The following is a 20,359-nucleotide window of genomic DNA, read 5'->3' as shown; positions in this document are numbered from 1 at the left end:
CTTCTAATATCGTGATCGATCGAAGCTTTATTCTTTAGATCAGTAAGTTTTGTTTTTTTTCCTACATATTGCGAATTGTTGTTTCAAGGATCGATCTATAAGCTTTCGTGTAATCGATCTTATGTTGGTACAGATCTAGGGTTTATGATGGTACTTGAAGGATGCTTGATTCGGCGTTAATCTGGTAAAATCTTCTGGGTTCCTTCTTCTTCTTTGTCCTGGTGATTCAAGTACAGTATGTGTGTATTTTGATTTAGTATGTGTATGTTTTGATTGAACCCGGCTTGAATCTTTTGTTTCCATTGCATAGAGTTTGACGTGATTGAACTTAATAACTTGGACATTATTTTACTATTAAAGAAAAAAACAAATACACAAGTTGTGTAACACAACTGACCAACATAACAATTAACAAACATAAATGTTACCAACAAAAGAGACAAAAACAAAACCGAAACCACAATTTAAACCAAAATTACACATAACCTCACCCTCAAACACAAAACCAAAAACACCTAAATGAATGGACCTAAGACAAAAAAAAGTTCCAAAAGTTTTCGACTACAAGACCATATGACGTGATCTTTCAAAGCTAATTCATTTTCCTATCACTTTCGTCAAGGGATCCAAATTAAAGCTTAGTCACAGGGAAAAGCCTTCATATGATGTGGCGTGGTCTTTCAAGTACTTCAGATTGATCATGGATGACCAATTCATATGCGTAAGATACGTATTGATGCAAACGTCATGGTGCGTTCGAGATTCTCGTGAATTTTTTTAAGATACAAAAAAGTTTTTTCTTTTCTTTTCATTTGAAAGATGGAACTTTCCCCTTTGGTGCTCTAACAGAAAGAATTAAACGTGGAGCCATATTACACACAGACTATGTACGTACAGTATATGATTCAGAACTTATCCATCCAAATACTTGCATTTAGGAAAATTTAATATTCTCTCCATATTAATTTTAGATACATATATATCGTTCTGAGATATTAGTTTGCTTAAAAAAAGATTGGTAAAATTATAATAGACTATATATAATCATATGTATGGGGCTAATATATAATTCGAGGTTGGTTGATTTATTATTTTTATTCTATTACAAATATATTATATATACATTGAAAGAGATTTCAGTTTCAGAATTAATATTTCTTTTGTTTTGTTTGGTATTGAGTTTGAGCTTTCATATAGAACAAATAATGCCAGATAAGATTCATATGTTAGGTTTACTTGAGTCAACTCAACTTATCAAAACTAAATACTGTACAGTACTTTACAAATACATTTTTTTGTCACGAAAAAAATAAAATACTTAACATTACATTATATATCAACTCACTCTTTTATGGAAAAGAAAACCTCAATTAAAATGATTTGACTTTTTAAAAAAGCCCCTTAAAAACGATCACAAAAGAAAATAAAGAACATGGCTAACAAAAAGTTCTCAACAAGAAGTGTTAAGAACTTAAGCTGTTTGAGGTGAACAATCATATATGCAGGTCTAGGTGTTCGGATATCGGATCGGATTCGGTTCGGATATTTTGGATTTCGGATTTTTTGGATATTAGCTTTAATATCCATTCGGATATTTAAAAAATTCGGATCGGTTTCGGTTCGGATAATTCAAATTTCGGATCGGTTCGGATATATTGTCGATAACCAAAATTAAACCAAATTTATTGGATAAGGTTTTATTCGGATATTTTTTAATCTGATTGTATTCAAAAACCCATACTAACCAAGTATTTGAAAAAAATAGAAATGAAATAAATAAAAAGTTTAAAGTTCAAACTAGCATAAAATTATACCAATACATAAAAGTGTGACGTACTGAACATCCAAAATGAGACATAAAACCGTGTCAATAATAAAAAATAAAAACCAAAGTAAACAATAACGTAGATATAGGAGTATATCTACGATTTGTGTATATTGTATATAGTTAGGTGTGTATATCTATATCTACGATACATTTATATCGTATATAGTTACATATACATCTATCTTTATAAATTTTTTCTTATATTTTCGGTTATATTCGGATATCTATTGGATATCGGTTCGGATCGGATTTAATCCGATATCTAAAAATAATGAAAACAAAAACCGATCAGTTATTTCCTCAATATCGGTTCGGTTTTTATCCGATTTTTTTGGTTCGGATTCGGTTCGGATTTTCGGATTCGGATTTTATGCCCATGCATACATATATGAGAGAGATTGCTCAATCAATTTCCCAACCGAAGCTTTAATGACACAAGGGACAACTTGTTTAACCTCTAAGCTATCTAAAACTATATCATCATCATCATCTCGAAGATGATCTTCTTTTTCTTCTACTTCAGAATCATTGTTGTTTCGATGATCTTCTTCTTCTTCGTCAGAATCATCAGCAAGCAAATGGGGCGGAACTACAGATTCTTGAAGCTCCCATTCTTCAATACTAAGTCCCCATTCTTGATATTCCACCCCCGCCATTGCTAAAGCATCCATCGAACTCATCATGAGACTAGAAAGTGATTGTAAAATGTTATTTGCTTTGGAATCACTATAACTATATAAAAAAAAGAACAAACTTTTGAGTTCTACTTCTTCTTCGTCTTGTTTGGGGATGAGTACGTACGTGTGGCCAATGACCTTATTATATATAGGCATGTACGGACGTGCGGGTTTCCCTGTTATATCCCATGAAAGATCACGTGAAATGTTCAAAACTAAACCACTTGAATTGATTTTTAAATGTCAAATACTTTGGTTGACAAGAAAGAAAAAAAAAATGTCAAATACTTCGAACGTAAAAACAATATGAACAACAACATACTCGTGATTCTCCTCAAAGTTGATGACCATTTGCATATTGAAAGTAGTAGAACTATTCTTCTCTAGCCCGCTCATTGTAGTGATCTATTAACCTATATCAATTAAACATACTCACAAATTGATCCCACTCGATCGAATACATGATGATGAACACATAAAAAAAATGTTATTTGGACTAGGACTAGACATCTCAGTCTCCACCAGTGCAACAGCAGTCTCTCTACAGGATACTTATCTTCACCATTGGTTCGAAACCTTCCAAGCTTATTAATGTGATCTATCTCATTTCATAGTCGGTTATATATGATGTACTCCTGCTGTATTAAAACTCATTGACATCTTAAAAAAAAATGTTATTTGGTTTTATATTTTTTCTTTGTGTGAAAGGATTTAGTTCTAAATTTTCAACTTCTCTTTCTTTATTTTAATAGAATTATTTTTATCAAAAGAGAAAATATTTGGCTCGTGAAAACATAAACATTAAGGTTTGTCTCGCCGTGGACACTTATTGCCCGTCACGGTGACGACTTGATTCAACCGGATGGTTTAAGATCGGAATAAAACGGCTGCGTTTCATGTGCGAGGCAAAAAAACATTTGGAGTTTTGTCCTCAATAATGTTAAAATGTTCCACACGTATCTCTTACCTTAGTACAATTTTATTTACCAAATTACACCAAATATGTATTTAAATTACGCAGAACAACCACATGGAAAGAATAACTAACAATTTACTCCTCTAAATGAATTATAATTGTAATGGTTCTTTTATTTATTTAGTGTTGTCATCTAGTATTTTCATATTTTGGATTTACCCCTCTAAAATGAAAATATCATTTATTTCATAACATTACAATCCAAAATACCTGAAGACAAAAATTTGATTTTCCAAACAGGCAAAAAGATAAACTAAAAAGGTTAGTCCAATCAATCTTAAAATTTGGCAATAACCAACACATATTTTCGTTATATGCATTATTATTAATGATTTGAGCTAAATGAAAGAAAATTGACTTGACAATTAGAACAACTTTTTCATCACACACTTATGTGATTTTTTTTTTTTTTTTTGGGTAGAATGTGATTTAAAAATAGTTTTACGTGGGGAAAAATATAAGTTAAATCAAAAGTAGCTGTTAAATATAGAAATTAATAAATGTTCCCTCAAACAAAATTAATTTGCATATAATATCCGCGTAAAACAAAAACATTCAATTACGACCCTCTCATCTCCTCCTCTCTACTCTTAAAAGTTAAAACATCTTCGAAATCTGAAAAATCTGTAGACTGAATCCATCTCTCATTTGATTCGACTCATACCTTTGTAGGAGTCTCCGAATCGAATCGAAACGAAATCACGGTGTTACGGTAGGTCCGAGAGGGAGAGGCTAGGTCTGATATGGGCGCCGCGGGATCCAAACTCGAGAAAGCTCTCGGCGACCAGTTCCCGGAAGGAGAACGCTACTTCGGATTCGAAAACTTCGGAAACACTTGTTACTGTAACAGTGTTTTACAGGTCTCTCGATCTCGATCCCTCATTTTGAGTTTCCATGTGTACGAATCGTTTTTGCTTTTTTGGTAGATTTCATCTTAGGATTTTGAAATTTCTGATTACTATCTGGAAAATGAAATGATCATTGCCTTACGAATCACATCGGATTTTGAAATTGTTTGAGAACAAATTGGTTTGATATATGAATGTAGAATGTTCTATCTCGATCTTAGGGTCTAGTCTAGAAGAAGGGCTGATCTTAACTAATCGTTTGTTTATATGAAACCTTTTCACTTGTGTAGGCTCTTTATTTTTGTGCTCCATTTCGTGAACAATTGCTTGAACACTATACAAATAATAAAGCTGATGCTGACGAGAATCTCTTGACATGCTTGGCAGACTTGTTTTCCCAGGTAATATTATAGTATAATTTGAGTATGATTCGTTTACTTTTGGAAATATGGCGTTGCAGATGTGTTTGCTTCGTTTAGTCTTTCGTTATTCTTGTCATCATCTACTTGATAATTGCAGTGATGTTTACTGCTCCTAAGTGTGTTAATTTTAGTACCCCTTTCCCATAGATAAGTTCCCAGAAGAAGAAAACAGGAGTGATTGCTCCGAAGCGTTTTGTACAGAGATTGAAAAAACAGAATGAGCTTTTCCGGATTTATATGCATCAGGTACTCTGCGTAACTGCCTATCTTCTCAACATTCCCTTTTTTATGTGAGGATAGTGAAATTGTGGGAGAAGCAATATATATCTATAAACAAAGCGTTTGATTAGATTGTGTTTACTATTTTCATGCAGGACGCACATGAGTTCCTGAACTATTTGCTAAATGAACTTGTGGACATCTTAGAGAAAGAGGCAAAAGCTACAAAAACGGGGCGTGAAACGTCATCATCTCCTGAAAAGATTGCAAATGGATCGAAAGCTCCTCAGGAAAATGGTGTTCTTAAAGAACCTATTGTTACATGGGTGCACAAGATTTTTCAGGTAAGAAGGTGATTGTTAATAAATTGCATATCTTTTCTTCCCTCAGTTCATTTTCAGATGCAAAAAATTATTTGGTCATAGACCTATAGCTGCCTTCAGTATAGATGCAGTAAGCATCAATAATATTCCAGGACAAATCTTAATTTCCTGCATTCTCTCTAATCCCCAAAGCGAGCCCAATCTCAAAACTGAACAATACATATTATATATAGTCTTTTCCTGTTATCTCAAGTGATTTAGCATGTGCAAACTCGTTACAGGGTATACTTACCAATGAGACAAGGTGTCTGCGGTGTGAGACAGTAACAGCAAGAGATGAAACTTTCCTAGACTTGAGCCTTGATATTGAACAGAACAGTTCGATAACTAGCTGTTTGAAAAACTTCAGCTCCACAGAGACTCTACACGCTGAAGACAAATTTTTCTGTGACCAATGCTGCAGGTAAAAAATGCTCTTCCGTAATCTGTTTGCATTTACTATAACTGTATCAAATTATACAGCAAAACCCAACATGTTATGACTAGATCTTCACTGCTCCCTTAAAGTTTTTTTGGTTTCATACTCGAATATAATCTGTTTCAGTTCAGTGTGCACCCTAAACTCAAGTTTTTTTGCTTTCATAGTTCTTCACTGCTCCTTTAAATTATACAGAAAAACCCAACACGTTATGGTTTCACAACTCAAGTCCTTGTAGTTCGTTCTTCAGTGTGCAAGAGCAAGACTCCTAAAGTTTTTTAATGGTTTACATGACTGAAGCAGTTTTATGATTATTTGTGCAGTTTACAAGAAGCGCAGAAGAGGATGAAGATCAAGAAACCGCCACACATCTTAGTTATACATCTGAAACGGTTTAAATACATCGAACAATTGGGCCGCTACAAGAAGCTATCTTACAGAGTTGTCTTCCCGCTGGAACTGAAACTCAGCAACACAGTGGAAGAATATGTGGACATCGAGTACTCCCTCTTTGCAGTTGTGGTTCATGTCGGAAGTGGACCAAACCATGGTCACTATGTTAGCCTCGTGAAATCTCATAACCATTGGCTCTTCTTTGATGATGAAACTGTTGAAATGATTGAAGAATCTGCTGTTCAGACATTCTTTGGCTCATCACAAGAGTACTCGAGCAACACTGATCATGGCTACATCTTGTTATACGAGAGCCTCGGAACGAGAGCCTCGGAACAAGAACCTAATCTCATCAAATTTATTTTAACTCAGAAAAACAGAAAGTTTGTATACTAATGGAAACCAAGCCATGTACAGTTTAATGACAAGGAAGGTTTACTATTTGGTTATACAAAAGTTTGATTAATGTTCAAATATAATCATTTAAATGAGAGAGTGATGAATGCAGTTACAGAATATGAGAAGAGTGATTACATAAGAATTTACAAGTTTACTGAGTCAATAATACTGTGACAAGTATCATCACATAAAGCTTGAGAGTGGTTTCTAATTGGTCCATAAAGATGAGGACATAGGCAACATCAATGTGTCATCGTCTCCCAACAATGCTTCGATATCTATCAGATCATCATCAAAACATGCTGCTCCTTCTGAATTTTCAAGAGCCTTTTCCACCTAAAACCATAGATACATTAAGAATCAAGACTGTTCAGTTTTGTTGATTCTAAGAAGATAAGCTTAAGCTTTTTAAAAAAATAAAAATTATACATTACCTTGCTTTCTTGGATATCGTTGACCACATTTAGCAATCTACGGTACTGATCTCTAGCTTCAGGATATTGAACCATTGATTTCACTCTTGCAAGAGCTTTTTGTAGCCTTTCCTCTGTTTGTTTTCTTCCTTGTTTGAAAAAGTCATCATCTTCTTCTTTCTCTGTTTCATCTTGCATCCTATTATCAACAAGTGCGTCTGACTTAAACCCGCGCAAACCAGCTCCTTTCCGTCTCCAACGCAATATCACCTTCTCCAATATCCCCACTGACCAAATTATCTTCCTGTAGTTTTTCCTAACCTGATAACCTCTCACATGAGCCTGCACCATTACCAGTTAAAACCGTTTAAGAATTCGAGAAACCTTTAAACAAATCAAGAACTTTTTGGTTTGGTTTTTCTCAAAACATTACACACCTGTATTCTGATGATTCTTTGTCTAGTAATCAAATAGTCTTTTCTTCCCTTGTAACCGCGGAACTTGTTCTGAATCCGGATAGCAGCGGCTTGCACGGAATCATCACTATGCGCCCGTCCTGATTTGTGTGTTTTAGGAGCAAGCATTGAAAGAGCACGCTCCTCCGACATTCCACGCTTTCTATCTCCAAGTTCCTTTAATTGCTTCTTCTGGAAAGACTGAGCCCTGAAAACCTGATGAATCCGAGCTGCTGCCTGAGTAGCGTTACGTACAGCTGTCAACGAGTCTGTTAATGATGAGCTGGATGGGCTAGGAGCAGTCTCAACAGTTTCTGCATTGTTATCATTTAGACTGAGCAAAGAAACATGGGCCCTTAAGGCATATTCCGAGAGATAACCAGCTATTCCTTTGTGACCATTAGCATAGGCTAGATCAGAAGGTGTGCTTCCTGATGGGAAATCTGGATTTGGGTCGGTTAAAGTTCCAGGAGCAGCACCAAGAGCTATGAGTGAACCAATTATCCGCTCCCTGAATATGAAAACACCTTTGTTTCAAATACAAAATCAAAGAAAAAGAAGATGAACATTTTTGTAGAAGTTACTCACCTGCCAAAGAAAGCTGCCCAATGAAGTGCCGTCCAACCATTTACATCGCGAAAATCAACGCTTACACCGGCAAGTATTGTTGGTTCTAAGGCCCAGTTGTAACCAAGAGAAGCTGCAAAGTGTAATACACCTTGGCCACCTTCATCCAAAACACTTGGACCTTTTCCCCCTTCTGCTATCTTTTGTAAAAGCCATGAGTGTAAGCTTTCTTTCAGAAATTCCTGCAAAAGATTCTTTTTCATATTTTCTTGGGAGATTTCATTCATAAGCATCTGATCCAACTGGTCATCGTTCTCGAAAAGCAGTAAACTAATCTTCTCGCTCACTTGAGACAAATCACTGTCATTCCCAGAAACAGCGGTTGAGCTTTCAGATTTCGAGCACAACAGTTTAACAAATCTTGCTTCAAGAATGTCAATAGTGGACTCATCATCTGTCTCTCTATCAAAAATTTGAGACTCCGCAACCTTATACTCGAATTCACGCACTTCACTGCATGCCAATCTGTTGGAACATGTTACATAAAACGGAACTCTTCCAGCCTCATGCATAGGAGCAACACATTGGAGAACACCATTAGCTATAACATCTGCTGGAACTTCTGTTTGCCCAAACATGCAAGACCACTCGCCAATTTCAGCCTCCTCCCGAGTCTTTAAGAATTTTCCAGTGACAAAAACCTAAAAAAGTTGAAAAAGAATATAAGCACAAACCTATCTTATGACTCCCGAGAAGATAAATTGATCAACACTGCTTACCACCACTTGACAGCCCACATACGCCCAGCTTGGAGAGAAATCACTGATACTAAAGAGCTGTTCCTTAGAGAGGGAAGGACTCATAACATATCCATCCAAGTCCCTCCTAGAGTTGTGACCATTGGAACCATCCTCACTCTCAACTTCTCCCCAGTAGGTTCTCGAACTTGATTGAGTAAAGGACTCGTTTGCATCAGCTAGAACACCAACATCTCCTAGTTCTTTGCTCATCCAGCGATTGAAACTGTCCATCTTTTTCAAACCTTCTTCGCCCAATGCACCGTCTAACAGATGCTGTTTCATCGTGGATAGATATGGAGCTTTTTCGTTTGAAGCTAGACTGCATATAGCATTAGGCTCTATATCTGCAGTCAATACAAAAAATGTTGAAAGTTAGCTTTTATAGACAAATAAATTCCAACCCTTTATTAAAATAACAAGCTGAGTGCAGTTCAAACCTTGTCCCTGGAAACACACAGTATGATCAGATGTAACTCCTAAATTTAACTCCTGATTCTGTAGACGTTTGAAAAGATAACAAATTCAGACACTCAGATGAATACATAGCCTATCAAAAGAGCCTAGAAACACACACAGCAAGAGGAATGCAGAAATTGAGCAATAAAATCAGAAATGTGTATACCCCGCTTTTGATCATGGACTCTTGTAGACTGGCAAAATCTTGCATAGTAAAAGAAGAGCTTTGGAGTATTTGGTCCAGCACTTCATGCTCACTGTTAGGCTGCAAAGGTACGCCTTCAGCTCCAGAACCACAATTTCCCAAAATCTCTTCCCAGGTTTGAGAATCAATGGACTTTTTGTTCCTTAACCCATTTGTTACTCCAGGACTGTTTATAGTTTTGCTTTTGTCTACCATAACTGAAGAATGTGTTATGGGGACTGTGCGAAACTCTTTCTGATAACTATCCCTGGCTGAAATTAAATCAAATAAAAAACTGTATGTCATTTGGAGGTACCATAGTTACTGGAACGATGCTTCTAATTAAAAGACAAAAGAGCATAAACCAGGCCACCAAGAACTTACGCGTCAAAGATACTTGATAGTAAGGATCAAAATCAGTAAGGTTTCCTCTAGTTGCAGGCTGCTGACGTTCTTGATGAGAGTAAACTATGGAGCTTCCATGCTGATTGTATGCTAGAGAATGAATGCATGTAATATGCATAAGATAAGAGACTAAAAAGGTATGTAATCCTCAATATGTAGAATGTGACATCATGTGTAAAAGAAGAAGCACCTGATTCAGCATCTTCAAGTTCTGGAGTGTGAAAACCATTGACACTTGCTGAGTCAGTAGTTTGTGAATGGTTGCTATGATCATTTTGATTAAAGCTGCAAGAAGCATAACCATCGTGTTCACTGGTTAAGGCTTCCCCAGTTTCTTGAGGAGACCGAGTAGCATCTTCAGTCTTTTGCATCCGATTAAAAGAAGTAGAAACTCTACTACCCTGATTCATGTACAAGTTTCACTCTCAAGTACTCTACTTCCGTGAAAAGCATAATAAAGAGGCAGAGTAAATAGCAAATAACAGGATGGGGTCAAACCTTAACTTCGAGATAGTGGACAAAAACAATGTGGGAAAGCTCTCTGTATTATTCACCAACAAAAAAACAAAAATGAGAGAGAGAGGGAATCTATCACAATAGTTTAAGAACACAAGCAAATGGCATAAAAGTTATAATGCTATAATAAGCTTACTCTTGAAGCAACCAGTAACTGCGTCTTTGAAAGTTTTCATTGTCTTGTCCATGGGCATAGTAACAATGTAGAACATCAACGCTTCCCGCCTGCACGGATATTCATAAGCTAGAGACATCACTAAAAAGCACCAACCAACATCTTGATGATATTTATATCATTTCGGATCAAAGAATCACAAAGTGCTTCTCTTTTGACCATACTTCTCAAAGAACTACTTAGTAAAAAAGAAATATGTCTTATTTACTACCTTCAACCTCTCGTGAGCTTCTTTCACTGTCTTTCCATCTTTTTTCTTCCTCCAATTATGCCCATCTTTCCTGAAGTATCTGAGCACCTTTCGATCAAACATAAAAACAGACCCACCTGAGAATCAGACAGAATTTAACAAGAACATCAGTCTTCAAACTCCTGAGTTTCATCCTACACTGAATGTTTATAAAAGAAAAAAACTTTGGCCCTACACGAGCAGGATGGAAAAAGAACTTACTTGATGGTGTAGTAGGTGGCTCGGTAGAAATTTGAAACCTTTGGTAATTCTGTAAAATTTCACATATTTCAGGTGGACGAAGCCATCGGTGACGTGCTTCAGAGAGTATTTGGCCAACATCTGTGGACAAAAAGTATTGCAATCAGAAGACACACAAAACGACTAAGAAGATATCATTCAAGAAGAAAGCTTTTAAGACATCAAATTAATCAAGAAAGCTTTAAGAGACTCTATACTACATTTAGTAAGTAGCTGCAGATCTAGTAGCCAAAAAAAAAAAAAGTCAACTTCATATTAAGAAGCAGCTAATTAAAGTAAAAACCAAACACACAGCACACTGATAGTATCTTGTTTTGGTCTTGATGTGATGATGATTTGTTCTTTAGATTAGATTAGTTTTTCCACTTGGATAAGTATTATAACCAGACTAGTAAGTGATGAACTTAATTACCAAATCAGAATATTCAGACAAAATATGCTTCCACAAGAACAAATCATCATCACTCAAGACTAATAATGGTAAAATAAATGAAAAAAAAAAAGCTATATTGAATAGATTCCACACATAAAGATTGAAACTTTGATGACTATGAGTGATAGGTACCAACATCAACACCAAATAGATCGAAAAAAAAAAACAACAGACTTAATCGGATATAAGATATGACCCCAAAAAATATCCCAAATAGATAAAAAGAAGAAGAGAACATTCACTTCACCTAATTCACTAACAGGGCTAAATCGTCTTGCTTCCGCCATAGATTCGTTTCTTCGATCTCAGAGCCTCAAAGCAGACATGGAAATAAATATATATAAATAAATAAATAAAAAGTGAAACTTTTAGAGTAAAGGTGAAAGCTTTCTTCTTCTTCTTCTTCTTCTTCTTCTTCTTCTTCTTCTTCTTCTTCTACTTCTTCTTGTTGTTGTTGGTGGAAACAGAAGCAGAGGTACGAATCAAAGACCAAAAAATCAAGAAATCAAAAAGGGTAAAAGTGAACAAGGAAGCATCTGAGTAGTGGTGAGAGGAGAGACGATAGGAATGAATCCGTACGATGAGAGAAATGGCCGTCGTTGTTGATTTATTTCTTTCTTTCTTAGTCAAAATTCTTCTGACGCAAGTTCCCCGACTCTGCCTTTTTTTTTTTTTTAATCTTATTTTTTTATAATAATCTTATTTATTTATCAATCATTTTTTTTTNTTTTTTTTTTTTTTTTTTGGTACTATTGTATTATCAATTGGGTTATTTTATCACGTGTTGACAATATATTCTTCTGGTTTATAATTTACTTTTCTGATTCTATTTGGTTGAATTTGAAAACCGAATCTAATTTGCGCTGAGCTATATATATCATATGATCATGTAAATAATTTAAAGTATCATCAAATGATTACGTTTCATATCATATCATATAATGAAGAAAAAAAAAAAAAAAAACTTTCGTCGTTCGTACGTATATATGTCTAAGTCACTAGAGATAAATTTTCTACAACAACAAACAAACAAACATGTGGTAATCCGAAAAGTACAAAAGATATTTATTTGAGGAATTCTCTGATGGTTCCATTAGTATAACAGACGACGTACGATACTTGCTTTAGAAAAAAAGTTGGGGGGTATTTTGTGAAGATGTCATCGTAAAAGGGGTCAAAAAGTAAATGAGATAGTGTCTCGTGGTAAAATAAAACTTTTATGTTTGTAGAGAAAACCATGAAGAGCTTATTATGTGAAAAGTACGAATTTTTAGAGCATGAGCATGAAAAGTACGAATGTTTTTCTCATAGTTAGAATCATATATAGAAATGTCGTTTTGCTTATTTTAGCTAGCAATTGGCCGACAAATTAATCTTGATCATATCAATGGGGTTGAAGGCAATAGCTCGAAGGGCATGCACTAGCTAGTTGTAGGGACTTTCGAAGTCGTTGTTTGTTCATGGTCTACAAAGTTTTTTTCATGTTTTGTCTAGCTTCTTAGAGGTTTCTGATGCAACATTTTGATATTTTCTTTTCATTTCCACGTGCGAACAAAGAGATATTGAATTCAAAATTCTCAAGCGAATGAACTTAGATATTTTCATCAAGATATGAAGTCCAATTAATCCTTTCAAGGGTACGGTCCGTCTAATCCTGATCAAAAATAGGATAGCGGGTTGGAAGCGTTTTGGATCGTCTAATAGTCATTCTTTAATTAGAGCCGCTTGCACCCATTAACATGGTTGCGTTACCAAGTAGAAAGTGATACTCATTATTGATTTGGACCACTATAGAGTCAAACCCAAATACACGTAACACTAAAATTTTAGCATCCTACGTGGTAGCCCAAACCTAAGATAAGGATTAAGGAATGTCCAAAAACTATAATGTTGGAAGGTCGAAGACCATGTCGGGTGAAGAGGGGAGAAGGAGAAGGCATCATTCAAGCTAAGTTCCAGCCGGCATGAGTTTTTACTTCATCTAACTAAACTCGCTTACTAAATATTAAATACATGGATCTATCCAATTGTCGCAGTTAATCCGAGCAGGTGAGTTGCTTACTAGCCATGCGTTTGACCAATACGTTACTCGAGCGTGCAAAGATTTATTCATTAACTCTATCAAGTCGTGATGATAAGTTTTTACTCGCTCCATATGGTGTGGGTCAGTCGGGTCAGTCAGCGTCTTAAACAGGGCCGGCTCAAGTTTTCCTTGAACCTTGTACAAATTTTTATTTTTCTTTTCAAATTGGAGGTCTTATTTGTGGTTTTCAGAAATTTGAGATGTTTTTTTGTCGAAATATCAAATGTTGAGGGCCTAAAATCTTGTAATTTTTTTTCAAAAATAATTTGACATGATGCAGTCCAGTCAAGAGTTTGAACCAATTATTTACAATAAATACGATCAACTTACAATTAACAAAGAGGAAACTCTTTTTTTGGTATCAATGTTAAACAAAGAGTAAACCTATTTTCCATTATCCTGAACAATATAATGTTACATTACATGCATTGTTAATTTCTATTTTCCAACATGTCATCATTACTATTATGTAAAAAATCCAGAGTATTCCAAACAAGAGGTGTTATATTCCATGCATATGAAAAAAAAAAAAAAAAAAAAAAAACCAAAAATTCAGAAAAAAAAAGTCTACGAATAATCAAAAGAGTTTACATAATCATTTGAAAATACTTTTCTAAAAAGAATAGAATATGTGCCTTATTAGATTTTTTACCATAGAAGACTTTGGTACATATGTCAAGAAGTTTTGACCATATCTTTTATTCAAATATAAATAATACATGATGAGGTTTGACTTTTAAAGATGGAAACATTGACTATTAAAATATATAAGAAAACTACTGCATGACTCCTAATTTTGTTAAATCCCATCAACATTGTTATGAATCTGCTTTTTCAAATTTCTCTCTTGTTCACTTCATCTTCTCCAATTGTGCTTTCTCTTTGTCAGCCTCCTGCTGTTTTTCTCGACATTCTTCCGTACAGAAGGGACTGTCACTGTTTTGATGACGAGAAAAAAAAAATTTAGATACATTACGATAAAACAAGAGAATCAAATGCTTAGAAGAATAATGAAAAACATACTTGTACATGTAAATGTCATCAAGCTTTGGATAAATCTTTTTCTTGCAGAAGCCACATTCATTTGTGAAGAAGCTTATCTGATTTGGATCTGCCGGATTACCCATATTTAAGAATACTTTATTAAGTTTTCGACTGAAGTTAGATATGAAAGAGATGTTTTATATGAGTTTGTATATGTATATATATAATAGAACAAACCTATGAAATTTATCATTTTCAACCTTATCCAATGAAGTTATGTTAAGTTATTAAAATTAGCAAATTTCTCCTGCTAAGGTAAATTATTTAAGAAAATTAAATATTTATTTTTAAAATAATATAATAGTAAGTTATTATACTTAATTTGTTGACCAAAAAAAACGAAGAAGTTATTCTTATATGTACTAAAAACTTTTATGAATAAGAAAGTACAATTATCTATCCAATTAAGAATACCATATCCTTTTATAATTTTATTTAATTAAAATAAATTATTTCTTCACCATATTTCTAATATTAATAGTTAAAATTAGAGCTCAATTTAAATTTCTTTCAAAGCAAAAATTAATTTTAGTTAATAAATAATAATTTAAAATACTACATGATCTACAAATAGTTATAGTTAGGGGTGTCAATCGGGCTAGTCCGGCCTGATCCAAACCCGTAAAGCCCGCATATGTTTGAGTCCGGCCCGGTTCGACTCGAAATATTTTCGAGCCTATATTTCAAAGCCCGGTCCCGACACTAACAAGGCTACAAGACTTTTCGGGCTTTTCTGGGCTTATCTTACAAATCAAAAATTCAAACTTATAAGTCTTGAAAAACAATGTTTAAAGGTGCACTATAAAACAAATCAATCAAAATTTTAATAACTCATCTATATTCACTAAAACCAACTTAATTTAAAAGAAAAAAATTAAAACTAAATAAATTTTTAATACTTTAATCAAATAAAATAATATATAATTCATATAGAATATCATTGATTAAAATTTTAAAAGTATTAAATAAGTTTATTAAGTAAATATGAAAACTAGAATTAGAATTTTAAACATTATTTATAATAAATCATTAATCAAATATTGCAATCAAATAAATATATTAACAAAAAAGTACAACTATATTTGCTTAAGGATTTTTTGGACTGATCCGAGTTTGGTCGGGCTAAGCCCAAACCCTATATCCCGAACGGGCTAAACCCAAACAGACTGAATCTGAAAGATCCTATATTTTTTGGACATATAAATTTAAGTCCTAGACCGGTATTTTTCATGGCCGGGTCGGGCCAGTCCGCAGGCTTTGGCCCTAATTGACATGAATAGTTACAATTATGCATTGTTGTTTATAGAGAGATAACCATAAACTGTCACCAAAAAAACAAAGATAAGCATAAATTTATAATTTTAAAGGTGTTGACACATCATGTTTTACACTTGTACGACCGAGAAAAAGAGTCTAATGCAATTTCCTTCTTTTTTATTTGTGAAGTTTCAAAAATACATTTTTTCCAAAAACACTTTTCAAAATGTTCCTCTCTTAAATTTTATTAATAATACCACTAAAATGTATTATTTATTTAAATATGTGTGTAAGCTCATAAAAATATACACAAATTATTTTTATATGTATGTAAATTTATATTTTATAAATACCTTACAAATATATTTTAAAAAAAAAATTAAAATCTTAAAATATTTGGATCGAATCTCTGAAAAAGTATCTTATAAACCTTATAAAGTTTTATAAATTTTTAAATTTAATAAATTGTATTTTTGAAAATGAATAGATGAATAGAATTTATTTTTATTGTTTAAAGGTACAGTGGGATAATTTTCAAAAATTCTTCTATTTTTTTCCAAATTCAGTTCCTCGATCTTATAATTTCAAATTGATTATTGCTGAAGATAACTAAAACTACTTAACTTAGATTTCGAGGTGTCAATCAGAACACAATTATTGCTGAACACAACTAATTTCGAAGTTGTTTAATTATCATTCGATTGGTGAGATTGACACATATATAATTCTAAAAATGAATAAATTCTTAAGTATCTCAAGCAAGCGCGACTAGGGGATGATAAGTAAAAGAGCAACAACATCACTACTTTTTTTTCGTTTTTTATTTATTTGCCTTTTCTCTTAGTTCATTTTGGTTCCTTCTTATTACCCTCTTCTTCCATAATCTGTGCATAACAATATATATAGTTTGCCTTGTTAATTTCATGTTCTTAACTTCTTATTATAAAATACCTATATTAGGTCAGGTCAGGTTATATAGTTTGATACTTTGATCCGGGTTTTCGTGAACCCCTTTTCGTTATGAATCAGGTTTGCATGTCATCACGCATTAATACATTTCTTGGTCTAGCTATACTGGCATTTCGTTAGATGGCATGGCATGTCTTGTGTGGCTATGTAGCTCAGAAATATATGTCATGTAAAACTTAAGTTGTCCATTTGATCATGTCGGAGGAAGTGGTTGGCTAGCTCATTCAATTTGAGGTCATTTCAATTCAATTATGTGGGCAAGGCTACGAGAAAACATGGGAACTATTTTCTTCGTCTATTTCTATTCAATACTGTTACAACGTACAATCGAATTGAATCTTGTAGGACTATTTTTAGTTGGGGATATGAAAATAATTAATTGATTTACCTAACTAATAATTCAATAATTTAAGTTTGAACAAATTTCTTGACGCTTATAAATCAAGAATAATCTTAATTTGTATGCAAAAACAGCATTGGTGTCTTCTTAAACAAACAATTATACTGTTTTCATAGTCGACAAGATGAATTTTCAATCTTCTTCACCTTCAAGCCCGATTCATGTAATGCTCGTGTCATTTGTTGGACAAGGCAGCGTCAGTCCTCTTCTTCGTCTCGGCAAGCTAATCGCTTCAAAGGGAACACTCGTTACCTTCGTCACTCCAGATTTTTGGGCGAGTAAAATGAGACAAGCAAACAAGATCGTCGACGGTGAGCTTCAACCTGTTGGTTCCGGTTCAATACGATTTGAGTCTTTCGACAAAGAATGGACAGAAGACGATTCCCAAAGAGGTGGTGTACCTTTGTACATGTCACATCTCGAGAATATCGGAAAACGTGACGTGTCTAAACTCGTGAGAAGATACAAGGACAAGAACGAGCCCATCTCATGTCTGATCAATCATCCCTTCATTCCATGGGTCTGCGATGTGGCGGAAGAGTTCAACATTCCTTGTGCACTTCTCTGGGTCCAGTCTTGTGTTTGCTTCTCTGCTTATTACCATTACCAAAATGGCGCTGTTTCTTTTCCGACAGAAACAGAACCTTGGCTTGATGTTAAGCTCCCTTGCGTTCCTCTCTTGAAACACGACGAAATACCTAACTTTCTCCATCCTTCTTCTCAATTTGCCGGATTGCGACAAGCAATTCTTGGACAATTCAAGAATTTGAGGAAGCCCTTCTGTGTTCTAATCAACTCCTTTGATACCCTAGAACAAGAAGTGATCCACTACATGTCTACTTTATGTCCAATCAAAACTATTGGGCCGCTTTCCTTTTTTGCTAAGGCGGTGACCTCTGATGTAAGTGCTGACATGTGCAAACCGTCAGATCAATGCCTCGACTGGTTAGACTCAAGACCAAAATCATCCGTTGTCTACATTCCTTTCGGGACGGTTGCATACTTCAACCAAGAACAAATGGAAGAGATCGCTCACGGAGTTTTAAAATCGGGTTTATCGTTCTTGTGGGTGATTAGACCTCCCATGCAAGCACTAAATCTCAAGACTAATGTCTTGCCTCAAGAACTACTAGAGGCGACTAGGAGAGGTAAAGGAAAGATTGTGGATTGGTGTCCACAAGAGCAAGTCTTGGCTCATCTATCAGTAATGTGCTTCGTCACACATTGTGGATGGAATTCGACAATGGAGGCTTTGTCTTTTGGAGTTCCAGTGGTTTGCTTACCGCAATGGGGAGATCAAGTCACCAACGCGGTTTATCTCATTGACGTTTTCAAGATGGGAGTTAGGCTTGGTCGTGGAGCGATGGAGGATAGGGTTGTGCTGAGGAAGGAAGTGACGGAGAAGCTTTTGGAAGCGACAGTTGGAGAGAAAGCGGAGGAGTTGCGGAAAAATGCTTTGAAATGGAAGGCAAAGACAGAAGCCGCAGTGGCTCCTGGAGGATCATCAGATAAGAATTTATGGGAGTATATGGAGAAGTTGGGTGTGGGAGTTTCTGAGGTTAATGTACTTAACTCGCAAAAAAAACCCAACATGCATGCATAAAAGTACAGAGGGAGTTGAAAGTAATCCCTACATATTATTAGCCCATGGTAGGTAGAGGTTTAATTAATATGGTATAAACTATTTAAAATGCTTATTACTATGAATAAAATTATAATGTTTTCAAGAACATTAATATAAGAAATTTAAAATTTATACTCTTCCAGTTTCATAAAGATTGTCATTTTGATATGTTAAATTTCATGAATTGTTTAAATTTGATCATATACCCTAGAAAACTGCAAAGATTCTTCACGTAACAATCAAACAATAAAAACCTTAGATCAAATCCAGCTTTCTCCATGCAAGCAAAAAAACATTTGATTTTGAATATCATTTTGCACATTGCACCAAAAGCTATATGGATGAGACCGTTAAAAACTCTGGACACCGTTAAAAAGTGTATTGCTTCAACAATTGTTAAGTAAAAATACACTGACATGTAGAGAGAGTCTTGGTAAACAACTAAGAATTCACATAAAACATATATGTGTTGACAGTGGAACTGGAAACTAACATTTCACAACTAACATGCCAAATATAGCAATTTGGACAGATCACAATGATATTTGATTGAATCAGTCTGAGATCTAAACCTGACGATCTAAGGTTCTTCTTGGACATCATATCAAAGATATCTCTTAGTTATGTTTCTTCTGATCATCAACACGAACAACCTCCTCCTTGTTGATCGCCTTGGGATGAATTTGAAGTAGGTTTCAGGTTTACATCAACCATATCATCAGTTTTAGTGTTTGAGTATGATTCCATTATGCGGCAGCGATTTTTCGAAACAACGGCTTAATATTGAACCCCGCTTTGGCGCTGGTCTCAATGAAGATAACTCCATATTCACGACCTTTGCTATCTCCTTCTTCAATCGAGACTTGCCTAACCAATTTCCAAAGAGACATATATAAGAAGGAAAGAGCAATTACAAAACACATGTTCAAATGAAAACAGAGAAGTGGTAATGTTGGCTTATAATGTTTTTACCTTTTCTCAACAAGATCTGTCTTGTTACCAACAAGAACAATGATAACATCATCAGCTCTTTCATTGCGGACTTCTTCGATCCACTTAGATGTGTTGAGAAATGAGAGTCTATTAGCTACATCATAAACAACTACAGCAACAGAAGAATCTCTAATGTAACTTGGTATCAAACTCCTGAATCTTTCTTGTCCTGCAGTATCCCTACACATAAATTTTTACCATTAATATTAGCTTTTACGTTTCGAAAACCAAGCTTTTTAAGAATTTTGTTACCATAGCTGTAGACGAACAGTTCGATCTTCAAGATACATTGTTTTCGATAAGAAATCAATTCCAATAGTAGCCTGCCAATGTAACAATGAAATTTTACATTCAGTATTGTATCAACCACGATCAATTTGTACTGATCATCATAATCCTATTTTTACGTGATTAACAAATGGTAAGGTGATAATTACGGTTTCTTTATCTTTTTTTCATTGATGAATGGTGATAGATGAGAGACCGTGTGGATAAAGACTCAAATCAAATAACAAAAAAAAAAAAAAAAAAA

The 20,359-nt window shown here is 34.5% G+C and overlaps 4 protein-coding genes and 1 pseudogene across 4 annotated transcripts; 2 read left to right on the top strand and 3 right to left on the bottom strand.

Moving 5' to 3' along the window:
- On the bottom strand, positions 1,402-2,499 carry LOC104704969. The gene is made up of 2 exons (XM_010420963.1): positions 2,213-2,499; positions 1,402-1,507 (listed from the first exon to the last, which is right to left on the bottom strand). Exons 1-2 carry the CDS (start codon positions 2,497-2,499, stop codon positions 1,402-1,404), a joined length of 393 nt encoding a protein of 130 aa, XP_010419265.1.
- LOC104702770 (ubiquitin carboxyl-terminal hydrolase 4) lies at positions 4,036-6,657 on the top strand. The gene is made up of 6 exons (XM_010418690.2): positions 4,036-4,341; positions 4,620-4,730; positions 4,899-4,997; positions 5,126-5,314; positions 5,575-5,756; positions 6,095-6,657. The coding sequence occupies exons 1-6, from the start codon at positions 4,225-4,227 to the stop codon at positions 6,558-6,560; spliced, it is 1,164 nt and encodes a 387-aa protein (XP_010416992.1). The 5' UTR covers positions 4,036-4,224; the 3' UTR covers positions 6,561-6,657.
- On the bottom strand, positions 6,614-12,093 carry LOC104702771 (calmodulin-binding transcription activator 3-like). The gene is made up of 14 exons (XM_010418691.2): positions 11,705-12,093; positions 10,986-11,105; positions 10,746-10,861; positions 10,496-10,584; positions 10,342-10,384; positions 10,034-10,244; positions 9,823-9,933; positions 9,421-9,710; positions 9,236-9,293; positions 8,778-9,142; positions 8,020-8,699; positions 7,414-7,942; positions 6,998-7,318; positions 6,614-6,899 (listed from the first exon to the last, which is right to left on the bottom strand). The coding sequence occupies exons 1-14, from the start codon at positions 11,742-11,744 to the stop codon at positions 6,771-6,773; spliced, it is 3,102 nt and encodes a 1,033-aa protein (XP_010416993.1). The 5' UTR covers positions 11,745-12,093; the 3' UTR covers positions 6,614-6,770.
- Positions 17,273-18,971, top strand: LOC104702769 (UDP-glycosyltransferase 84A1-like). The gene has a single exon (XM_010418687.2). The coding sequence runs from the start codon at positions 17,335-17,337 to the stop codon at positions 18,811-18,813; it is 1,479 nt and encodes a 492-aa protein (XP_010416989.1). The 5' UTR covers positions 17,273-17,334; the 3' UTR covers positions 18,814-18,971.
- Positions 19,400-20,359, bottom strand: part of LOC104704968 — a 1,430-nt pseudogene continuing 470 nt past the window's right edge.

The sequence above is a fragment of the Camelina sativa genome, chromosome 7, assembly GCF_000633955.1.
Source record: "Camelina sativa cultivar DH55 chromosome 7, Cs, whole genome shotgun sequence".
NCBI lineage: Eukaryota > Viridiplantae > Streptophyta > Magnoliopsida > Brassicales > Brassicaceae > Camelina > Camelina sativa.
The sequence above is the reverse complement of the archived record's forward strand: the minus strand, read 5'-3'. Positions and strand labels throughout refer to the sequence as shown.